The sequence below is a fragment of the Colobus angolensis genome, unplaced genomic scaffold (assembly GCF_000951035.1).
Source record: "Colobus angolensis palliatus isolate OR3802 unplaced genomic scaffold, Cang.pa_1.0 Scaffold38, whole genome shotgun sequence".
Classification (NCBI taxonomy): Eukaryota; Metazoa; Chordata; class Mammalia; order Primates; family Cercopithecidae; genus Colobus; species Colobus angolensis.
The window spans coordinates 4982022-4993706 of record NW_012117154.1 but is presented as its reverse complement, the minus strand read 5'-3'; the positions used below and the strand labels follow the sequence as shown (position 1 = coordinate 4993706).

Genomic DNA, 11685 nt, shown 5'->3' with positions numbered 1-11685 from the left:
CACCTGACCATGCCCACACACTGATCTCAGGCTCCCAGCCTCCAGAACCATGAGAAACAAATTTTTATTGTTAATAAGACACATCCAGTTTGTGGGACTTTGTGATAGAAGCTTGAACTAAGACTGTTATGTCCTGGCTTTGAGTTTCTTTTTCTTTTTTTTGTTTTTGAGATGGAGTCTCGCCCTGTTGCCCAGGCTACAGTGCAGTGGCATAATCTCGACTCACTGCAACCTCCGCCTCCCAGGTTCAAGTGATTTCCGGCTAATTTTTGTATTTTTAGGAGACACAAGGGTTTCACTGGGTTGGCCAGGCTGGTCTCGAACTCCTGACCTCAAGTGATCTGCCCGCCTCGGCCTCCCAAAGTGCTAGGATTACAGGCATGGGCCACTATGCCCGGCCTAGGCTTTTGAGTTTCAAACAGACTTTTTAAAACTGAAAGCAGAAGCAGTGGCTTGAGAGTAAGAGGGTGAGTTTCAGAGGTGAAGTTTCACAGGTGCTGGTTCTTTCTCTCTCTCTTTCTTTTCTATTTTTTTAAGTATATGTGACAACTGTGAAAGAAAAGTAGAATCTTGGGGCCACAAACTTACTATACCAAAGGGAAAGTTAACTGTCTTTCTTTTGTTCCCAAATAGAAGCTGTGATTTCACATGCACACTTTATCCGATGTAAAATGTAGATTTACTGAGCGCGAGATGAATGCATGATTGACTTGCCCTCCACGCCTTTCTTTTCACATATAACATGTAGATTCATTGAGTGCTGGTCAGAGTCTTACAAGAGTGTGACTTCTGCCTCATTGCCTACCCTCCTTCTTTCTTCCCCACTTGCTCTTTCCTTTTCAAATACTGAAGTTCCTCTAAAACCCTCGATAGGAAAAGCACAGGTCACAAATCGCACTGGGACTTGTGTTTCTTTTTCCCAGGTACATCCTTGACCTGGGCAAAATAAACCTCGGATCAAGGGAGATCTGCCTCAGTCACTTTTCGGTCTACACAACGATGGACAGTAGACCCTCTGGGAGCAGAAGTGGCCTGTGCTGCACTCCTCAAGATTTGTGACCCAGGAGGCAACACGCCCCCCAGGCTCTGATGTGGCTCTGGGGAGTGTGCAGGCCACGGCCTTGGAGAGCCCCATAGTCCCTGGTATGGAGCCGGGAGCTGTTGCAAGGCTGTGTCTATCCAAGGGCAGCACAAAAGAGGTGAAGAGCCTTGGTGGATGCCAGAGTTCCCATGGCCCAGAGCAGTCGGGCCTGCAGCAGAGTGCTTCATGTGTCCCGGCGGGGGTTGGCAGGAGCTCAGGGACCAAGGGGACCAAGGCCTGGAAAGGACGATGGACATCTTGGTGACTGGGGACCAGGCAGGTCACCCACCCCATGAGCAGGCACCTGGGACTCAGACACAGCCCCTGAGAAAGTGGGCGAGAGTCAGAACTGAGATTTAATTTTTACCAACAGGCCAAAAGGGTGAAAGAAGAAATTAATTTACCTGATGGAAAAATGACAGAAATTGTCCTTCTTGCTTGCCTGCACTATGGAATGAGATTTCAATCCACGAGCCCAGGCCTGGGCAGAAGAGGAATTTTATTTAGAGCCCATGTGTCACATGTCCTCTCTTGCCTTTGCTGAAGGTAACTCAGGGAAGAGTTGCTAAGTAGAAACCCACAGAGCAACATCTTTGAGTCAAACATACAAACTTAGCAGTAGGACTAGTGAACAATGCGGTGCTTTATGCTTGAAAAAGATTCAGCCTATCAGCTCGTCCTCAGTGGAGCCCCCCGTCCTGCGCGAGGTCATGCAAAACAGATGGCAGGGCACGGGCCTCCTTTCATTTCTCCTGGGGAGTGCAGCCTCCCCCTGAGCAGAAGCCAAGCAGGCAGGTGCTCCTGGAGTCGCCAGCCCCACCAGCCTGCCATTGCATCCCTGGCCTCATGGTTCCAAACGACAGTGAACATATCCAGCTTCTCTCAAGGTTAAACAGCCAGTGGTCCAGGTGACTAGCAAGTGAACTCTGGGCGCTTACCTGAACAGTATGGTTAAGGTTGAAGAATTCACCAAAATGTTTTTTGGCCATGTTAATGAAAGCTTGCCGGATAATTTCTGACCAAAAAAAAAAGAAAACATCAGTAAAACACAAGCAGAAATAAAATGGTTAAAGACACAGGGAGGATGACTGGTGATACCCTGACCCATTCCAGGAGACTGAGTTTCCTAGGCTGGCAGACCAAGACAGGAGAGGGTGGGACGTCATTCCAGGGACATGCAATCCAGCCCTCATGCAGCCTGGGCAGGTGCTGTCCATTTCCCGTGCCTGTGTGCATGTTAACCTCTGACTATTCCTTACATCATCAGGGGTCCGCAACCTCCGGGCTGGACCAATTCCAGTCCATGTCTGGCAGACGTGCAGTGAGCTAGTGAGCATTGCTGCCTGAGCCCCACCTCCTTTCACATCTGCGGTGGCACTAGATTCTCACAGGTGCACAAACCCTGTTGAGAACTGCACATGCGAGGGATCTAGGTTGCATGTTCCTTATGAGAAACTCATGCCTGATGATCTGTCACTGTCTCCCATCACTTCCCCGGTGGGACCGTCTAGTTGCAGGAAGAGAAGCTGAGGGCTCCCACCATGATGGGGATTCTACATTATGATGAGCTGTGTAATTATTTCATTATATATTACAGTGTAATAATCATAGAAATAAAGTGCACAATAAATACAATGCAGTTGAATCATCCCAGAGCCATCCCTCTCACCCCTCACCGGCCTGTGGAAAAACTGTCTTCCATGAAAGCAGTCTCTGGTGCCGTAAAGACTGGGGACCGCTGCCTTACACAGCTGTGTTGGGGACTGCGTGTGATACAGATGAAGCACGTGTGCACCCTCTGCCTGCCCCCTAAAGACAAGAGAAACCATCTTCCCCGCCTCCTCCGTGTGTTTGAAGGACAGCGATGGAAAGCGCCTACGGCACTCAGCATGCTTCCCCATCTCCTAGAAACCTCAGTACGAGTTCTCAGGCAGAAGGGCAGAATCTGCAGCTCTGACCGGCTCCCAGGCCTTGCCAGTCTGCTGGCTCACAGACCACACCAAGTAGCAATCTAGCACACCAGTGAGCTGGTCTGCAGGCTGTGTTTGGTAACTCCATTCCAATCTCTTCCTCCAAGGCATTGGGGTCTATGGAAGGTATGAGAGTGATGGTTTGGGAGCCCTGCATGAAAGTCCTCACCTACGGCTTTCTGGAGCATGCTAAGGGCGGGCTCCACCAGCTGCTGGATGTACTGATGCACGATGGTCTCAAATGTCTTGTAGTTGACAAATCCCAGAAGCTCCTTGCCTCGATACTGCTTTTCATATTTTTCAACTTCTTCATGGATAATATTTTTAACTGCAACATTGAACAGACCTCCATGGTGAATTCTAATAATTCTGCAGACGTTGTAAAGCTAGCAACAGTTTTTTAAAGTCTTGCTCCCCACTGTACGCAGAGGCAGTGTTGCAAAGTGGAGTTTTGTTCACAACGAGAAAAATATTCATGGTCTAATAACAGGAGTTTAAGAAATACTGACTTTTGGGAAACAAAAATCTTATTCTATGAAAATGTGTTTCAGTTGAAAGTCATCACCCCAAGAGAGACGTTACTATTTCTAACTGGTAGGAAAACAAAAACAAAAACAAAAACAAAACAAACAAACAAAAACTTGATTAGAAGCCAGGTGTGGTGGCTCACGCCTGTAATACCATCAGTTCGGGAGGTCGAGGTGGGAGGATCACTTGAGGCCAGGAGTTCGAGACCAGCCTGGGCAACATAACAAGATCCTATCTCTACAAAAATAAAAAAAGATTAGCCAGGCATGGTGGTATGTGCCTCTAGTCCCAGCTATCTGTGAGTGATTGCACCACTGCACTCTAGCCTGGGTGACAGCAAGAGCCTGTCTCTGAAAAATAAAAACAAAACTAAACACAACAATCTGATCAGTCAAATGAATATGGAAAATTAATCTTGTACCCCTCACCTCCTAAGCATACAGCCACAGATTACAGTTGGAGGGATCTTACCACGGAGGTAAATAGTACTGTTTTCTCCGAGTGCCAGAACGAAAACACAACAGCATACACACAATGAGATGGTTTGGCTCTGTGTGCCCACCCGAATCTCATCCCAAATTATAAGCCCCATGTGTCAAGAGAGCAGGTGAAGACACCTTGGGGAGCAGTGACCCCAGGTCCTGCCCTGGTGGACGAGGATGCTGCAGCCCCTGGGCAGGGGGAGCTCCCTGGGACTTGGAGGTGGTTTGTGGGTTAGCGTGACAAGGCAAGACAGGTCACGCCAGGACATTGATAAGGTCTCCTGGTGGGAGGTGATTGGATCATGGGGGTGGTTTTTCTCATGCTGCCCTCATGATAGTGAGTTCTCACGGGATCTGATAGTTTAAAAGTGTTCGGGGGCTGAGAGCAGTGGCTCATGCCTGTAATCCCAGCCCTTTGGGAGGCGGGGGAGGGCAGATCACCTGAGGTCAGGAGTTTGAGACCAGCCTGGTCAATGTGGTGAAACCCCATCTCTACTAAAAGTATAAAAACCAGCTGGGCGTGGTGGCACGCAACTGTAATCACAGCTACTTGGAAGGCTGAGGTAGGAGAATTACTTGAACCTGGGAGGCTGAGGTTGCAGTAAGCTGAGATCACACCACTACACTCCAGCCTGGGCAACAAGAGTGGAACTCCGTCTCAAAATAAATAAATAAATAAAGTGTTTGGCAGCTCTCCCCTTGCTCTCTCTCCTGCCACCTTGTAAAGAAAGTGCTTGCTTCTCCTTTGCTTTCTGCTATAATTGTAAGTTTTCTGAGGCCTCCCCAGCCATGTGGAACTGTGAGTCCATTAAACCTCCTTTCTTTATAAATTGTCCAGTCTTAGGTAGTTTTTTATAGCAGTGTGAAAATGAACACACACACACACACACACACACACACACACACATGCCCTACTGGCACCTGGGCTGGAGCACATGGGAATTGAAACTTTGCCAGGTGAAGCCAGCAGGCTCGTGTCAAACCAGGGATCTCCCTGGTCTTGAATTAGGGGCAAAGAGAAGGAGGATTGGGATGAGTGGAATTGTTTGGGTGACCTGAGCACATTTTAGCACTTAAAAAACTGCTACTTCATCTAGTCTTTACTTATTGTTGAAACCAGATCATCACACCCTAGACCTTCCAGAGGGGGAGATGGTAAACGATTTCATGTGGACTCCGCCCTCCCGTGGTCCCCTGGCACCCATGCTGAGCTCTGTCTTAATACCACCAAAATAAATAAGTATCCCAGGTCACTTTTTCTACCAGGCTGAGGTTTAGCTGCTACTCACGAAGGCTTCGTGTCTGGTGCGTCCACAACAGGCACCACAGCCAGCCAAGCAGCTGTGCACTCAACTCAGTGGCTGGAGAGCCTTCATTTAGCCTCAGAACCAAGACGCAAGGCCAGGCACAGTGGCTGACATCTATACTCCCAGCACTTTGGGAGGCTGAGGCAGGTGGATTGCTTGAGCCCACGAGTTCAAGAGCAGCCTGAGCAATGGTGGTGAAAACCTGTCTCTACAAAAAAGTACAAAAATCAGCTGGGTATGGTGGTTCACACCTGTGGTCCCAACTACTCGGGAGGCTGAGGTGGGAGGATCACTTGAACCCGGGAGGTTGAGGCTGCAGTGAGCCATGATTGCGCCACTACACTGCAGCCTAGGCAACAGAGGGAGACCCTGTTTCAACAAAACAAAACAAAACAAAAGCAAGACGCAAGAGGACGTCAGAGGCAGTGGAATTGCCCTGTGTTGAATTGCTGAGGTCAATGCCCCATATTTCTGGGTCTTGGTCCTTGAGAGACAGTTGCTGATTACCAAGCATTCCAGGGTCTTGGATGGGCGTGCTCTGCTCTGGGTACACTTACGTGCTGGACATAGCCTCCAGTCTAGGTAAATACCACCCTGTTTTGCGGGCAGCCCTGCCCAGAACTTACCTTTTTGGGTATTAGTTTCAAGTATGCCTATCCAGTTTTTAAAATCCTCTCTGATTTTGTTGTATAAACGGGTCTCGTTCTCCCTTACAACTTCTTCTCCTTCTACTAACTTTTCGATGTCCTGATTAAACATCTTGATTTTCTGAAAATGATATAAAGTCAACAGTCTGTGCTGAAATCATATGAAAGAACTGGGACCGGCGTTGCAAGGAGATGTCCACCCACATGCCTCATCTCATGGGTGAGGAGAGGGAAGGACGCAGTGTCACGTGGAGGCCCGCGGAAATCCTCACCTCAATCAGAAAGAACATCTTGTCGGCCTCCTGGCTGGGGATGTCAGCCCCACAACGCCGCAGCTCCTCGGTCGCCTTCTGGTGGCTCTCCCTTATTTGTTCTTCTAACAGCGGGAGCGATTTCTAAACAAAACAATTGCAAACAATCAAACTACGGCTTAAGAGATTGGCCAACATATTTCTTTGGTATATGGGTAGGAACCCTTTAAAGCATGCAGGAAGATCTGGAATTTTTGTTATTTTGTGAATCTCAGTGAGATGGACACCGGCCAAGGAGCCCAAAGAGAGTTTTGCATGCAACAGGCATGTCCCACAGCTTGGATGGCTTGGCTCGGAATTTTGCATTCTGCTGTGCAGTTGGAGTGGTGAGGAATCGGGTGGTGGACAGTTTTTACTTTTGTTTTGTGGTGGTTGTTTGATTTGGCTTGGTGCCTTGTAATTCCAGAATAAGAACACTTGAATATAATGTGCAATGTCTTAGTAAAATGGGATTTTTGGTGACAATGTGAGTGTTATAAACTGATAAACACTGTGTCTTGGGGTTGGCGACACACTCCACACCTCATTTAATCCCCACACTGTCGTATGCTGCCAGTTTTTTGTCAGAGAAGAAACTAAGGCTCAGAGAATCCAATTACTTGCTATCTTCACAGACCTAGTGAGTAGCAGTGGCCAATCGCACCCTGCCTACCAACTCCCCAACCCTGCTCGTAAACACTGCAGGTGAAGACACCTTGGGGAGCAGTGACCCCAGGTCCTGCCCTGGTGGACGAGGATGCTGCAGCCCCTGGGCAGGGGGAGCTCCCTGGGACTTGGAGGTGGTTTGTGGGTTAGCATGCCAAGGCAAGACAGGTTATACCCGGAAATTGATAAGGCCTCCTAGGCTCTTTTTTGGGAGATAGTTTGTATCTGTAGGCAAAGTGTATTACCTTCTGATATTTCAAGTTGTCATTGTTATAATTTAGTCGATTTAACATTTAAAAATTAACTTAAAATATTATAAATTTTAAATTAAAATATTTGTGTTGAAAAAAATTATAAAAATACAACATTTTTATTTTTGCAAAAACCAGATGTGTTTCTCAATTAGACAGGGATATAGCTTTCAGAAACCTCTTCTGCAAACTTAGTGAATTCCACTGGAATCAGTGATTCTCAAAGTTTGTTCCCAGGAAGACCTGGGAACGTAGAAATGCAAATCCACGGGTCTTACTTCTAAGTCAGAAACTCTGGGTCTGGGACCCAGGAATCTAAATTTTTTTTTTTTTTTGAGACGGAGCCTCACTCTGTCGCCCAGGCTGGAAGTGCAGTGGCGTGATCTCAGATCACTGCAACCTCCCCATTCTGGGTTCAAGCCATTCTCCTGCCTCAGCCTCCCGAGTAGCTGGGACTACAGGTGCACAACATCACGCTGGCTAATTTTTGTATTTTTAGTAGAGACGGTGTTTCACCATGTTGGCCAGGCTGGCCTCGAACTCCTGACCTCAGGTGACCCACCCGCCTCAGCCTCCCAAAGTGCTGGGATTACATATGTAAGCCACCATGCCCGGTGTGCCCAGCAGAATCTAAATTGTAACAAACTTTCCAGGTAATTCTTGTGTGCCTTAAAGTTGGAGAACCACTGGCTCCTTCCAACCAAATTTTCTTTGAGTATGTGCTTCCTGGCTCAAGTAAGTCATTGCTTTTGTTTAATACACAATTTAGCATGGGCCAAGTCCTAGGATCTGGAATAATCTTTGCTCAAAGGGTAAACTTAAATCTTCCCATGTTGCTTGGCCTCATTTGTGAAGGTTTAGGCAAGCACTAAAAATATTCAATTTCTCAATAACCACCAAACCAGTTTTTCTATAATTGATGATGTCATGAGGCCCTTGTCTGTAGTTGTCTGCTTTTGAGAATCCATAAAAATGGATTTATTTCTTACAAACCAACTATTTCTTAGAAGTTTGAGGCTAGAAGAATTTTTTTTTTTTTTTTTTTTTAAGACAGAATTTCACTCTTGTTGCCCAAGCTGGAGTGCAATGGCACGATCTCGGCTCACTGCAACCTCCACCTTCCGGGTTCAAGCGATTCTCCTGCTTCAGCCTCCTGAGTAGCTGGGATTACAGGCATGTGCCGCCATGCCCAGCTAATTTTGTATTTTTAGTAGAGATGGAGTTTCTCTACGTTGGTCAGGCTGGTCTTGAACTCCCGACCTCAGGTGATCCACCGGCCTCAGCCTCCCAAAGTGCTGGGATTACAGGCATGAGCCACCATGTCTGGCAATAAAAATTTTTTTTTACCAGGAAGTATTAACAACATATTGAAAAAAGAGAACTTGCTCACTCAGTGGTCAGTCCTTTTTATATTGCTAAACTGGTATTACGGTTTGTTTCCTTCTCTTCCCCCTCCCACCTCTGTTGACCAATTCAACCCTTTGTTTTAACACTATGTACTTGTTGCTTCCCCAGTTTGGAAGTTCTTCCTGTGAGCCTATGACAGTGAGTGAGACAGTTTTCAGAGGGTACTTGTTTGCTTGTTTGGACGGAACAGTGGGGCATCTTAGCCAATTCCAGAGCAAGAGAGTGACTTGGGCATGCTGTATTGATCACCTGTCACCCAACCCACGTGGCTCACTTGGATGTGCGTGATGAGTTCAGCGGTAAGTCTTTCTGCCAGTCGGGGAACCGTGGCTGACCCCTCCTCCAGGAGAACTCTGAAACGAGACAGACACTCATGCATTCAGGAGGGACTTGTGTACCATCTTGCTAGTACGGGGCTTTGTATGTGGTAGGTGAGCCCAGCTCCCTGGGGCAACACGTGCCATCAGAAAAGCCAGGTGGTGCATGAGCAAGACACTTGCCACCAGCCTGTACCCAAGCAAGTGTGGGCCAGGAAGCTTCCTTCCCTTCTCCCTTTCTATCATCCCCACAAACCCATGAGGTAGGTCATCTTAGCTACAGGAAAACAAACCCAGCCTCATAGAGATTAACTGAGTTGCCCAGATTAGTATTTTATTTCTCATCACAAAAGTACGGTGCTTACTAAGTGCCAGGCACCAATCTAAGGGCTTTATAAATATTAACACATTTAGTCATTTAACAACCCACTTTAGAGCAAGAAAGACTGAGACACAGAAAGGTTAAGCAGCTTGCTGCATTTGCTTGCTGCAGCCACACAGCAGGCAGCGTGGCTGCAGCGTGTTTGCCAATAGCAGGAATTTAGGATGAAGCACACAGGATTATCCCCTAGCACTGCCAGTGCCTCTCACTGCAAGGGCCAGCTCTCAGCAAGTAGGCATGCAAGGATTTCAGATTTCCCAAAGACCTTGAGAAGCGGTTCGCAAAGGGAGGTCCCTGGACTGGCAACATTAGCCTCAACCAGGAGGAACCTGTTAGAAGCAGAAAGTCTTGGGCCCCTCCCCATACCTCAGGGCAGGGCAGAGCGAGCGCTATTTTAAGGAACTCTCCAGAGAGTCTGCTGCTTACTCAGCATGGAGAACTGTGGGCCTGATTATTTTGAAACCTCCCAGCTAGGGGAGGAGAGTTTTCTTCTCCTCATGTCCTCTAGTGCTATTGAAAACAGTATGTTTAATCCACTCAGAGCAGGAGCAGAGAGGAAGAAGGAAGGAACCGGGTGGTATTTACTGAGTGCTGGCTGCTGGCGCTCAAGACCTTTGTGTGTGTCGTGTTATTTAATCCTAACCACATCTTGGAGAAGATGGGAAAGACAAAATTCAGAGAAGGTGGCCCATATTGTAAGATCACATAGTTAGCAAGCAGCAGAACTGCTCCGCCCAAATTCACTGTTTTCCCATTAGCTCTCCTTCAAGCAGGAGTGACCTGTGTGCTACTGGATCATTCAGGAATAACAAGTTCCAGAATGAAGGGGAAAAGAGCTCCATTCAATGGGGAAAATCCCAGCGTCCTACAGACTACAGAGTCTCTATAGGATAATTTCTATTTAATAAAACCAGTTATTATTAAATTTCTATGTAATAAAAACAAGTGATGTGCTGGCAAATGACTGTGGGCACTGGAGGCTCTAAAAACGTGGAGAGTTCCATAGAGCAGGTTTTCCTGTGTGCCGCTTACAGTGGTAAACATGGGTTTCTGGAAGTTAGGAGCTCTGTGTTCAGTCCTGCTCCCATTCACTGTTGGACCTCATTATTCTTATCTATGAAAATGGGGGAAACTTCAGCTGCCTTATGTATCTCTTAATAAAAGGACTCAAATCAGAAAGCAAGTGAAAACATTTTGGAAAACCAAAGTGTTCTATGCTTTATGTCATGATACATTCCAGTTTTTAATCAGCACCATCATTAGAATCTAAAAAACAATAATGTGTCTAAATAAGCCAAGAAATTTAACACCAAAATAAGGTGAGGCTAGGTTATACTACTTTGTGTAATTTGTGCATATACTTTGGTCATCATCCGGGCCAACTCTGGCAGATGGGCTGGCTTTTCATGGAGTCTAATTCCAGGGCTTTCCTGAAGAGTCTCACCTGAAACATGGATGTGTTTGAAAGAATGTAATCTCTTTCTTGGTTGCTTCTGCCAAACTCAGTCTGTTCATGATCTCCTGCTGGCCCCGGCACTTCACGATCATGTAGCCCTTCTTGAGGGGGTATGTGAGGTTTCGTACCACATTAATGATGCTTTTCTCGGTGCCCTTGTCCATTAGATCTGGTTTGGTCAGGATCCCTGTGAGATGGTTAAAGAAGGGAAATGGAAAGGTCATTGATCCCCTCAAATAGATTTGACTCCTACTGGGCTGTGGGCTCCTTTTTTGGCCAGCAAGGTCTTCTGCAGTCTTGATCCTCCAGTGCCTCATTCCCTCCTCATTCTCTCATCGCCCCTCTTCTTTGCATTTCTTTTGGCTCAGTATCTCACCCTCTCACTCAGTTCATTCATCCTGGATAGTTGACTTAACAAATAGTTCTTGGATGCCTACTGGGTGCCCAGCACTAAGGCAGCATGCATGGTTAGAATGAACTGGCTCCATGCACCATGTTTCCAAGAACGCCTCATTCCCTACTGAGGGGAGTCCCTCTCTAGTGTCTCCTGAACCGACTCTCTGGGCTCCTTCTTGTGGGTACCGCCTCTGATCTCCTCCTCCCCATTTTCTTCTCCCCGTCCTCTGTCCCCACTCCTTCCTGCTTACACTGGATTGAAAACTTTGAATTCCAAGTGCTTTTTTGTTTGTTTGTTTATGTTGCTTGAGTGTCAAATAGCCACTGCATTTCTTGTTTGTGTGTGTTGGAAAGCCGTTTCCCTCCCTCCCTCCCTCCCTTCCTTCCTTCATTCCTTCCTTCCTTCCTTCTTGTCTTTCTGACAGAGTCTTGCTCTGTCACCCAGGCTGGAGTGCAGTGACTCGCTGCAACCTCCACCTCCCTGGTTCAAGCGATTCCCCTGCCT

At 47.2% G+C, this 11685-nt stretch overlaps 1 protein-coding gene across 2 annotated transcripts in view; it reads right to left on the bottom strand.

The window, feature by feature from the left end:
* The window catches only part of MX2 (MX dynamin-like GTPase 2), a 43974-nt gene that overhangs the window by 3483 nt on the left and 28806 nt on the right, over nt 1-11685 (bottom strand). For both annotated transcript variants that reach the window (XM_011954057.1, XM_011954058.1), the window contains 6 exons: nt 10773-10971; nt 8904-8982; nt 6288-6410; nt 5995-6136; nt 3221-3379; nt 2020-2096 (listed from right to left, as the gene is read on the bottom strand). In XM_011954057.1, coding sequence (XP_011809447.1) covers nt 2020-2096; nt 3221-3379; nt 5995-6136; nt 6288-6410; nt 8904-8982; nt 10773-10971 — 779 coding nt within the window. The remainder of the gene's footprint in view (nt 1-2019; nt 2097-3220; nt 3380-5994; nt 6137-6287; nt 6411-8903; nt 8983-10772; nt 10972-11685) is intronic.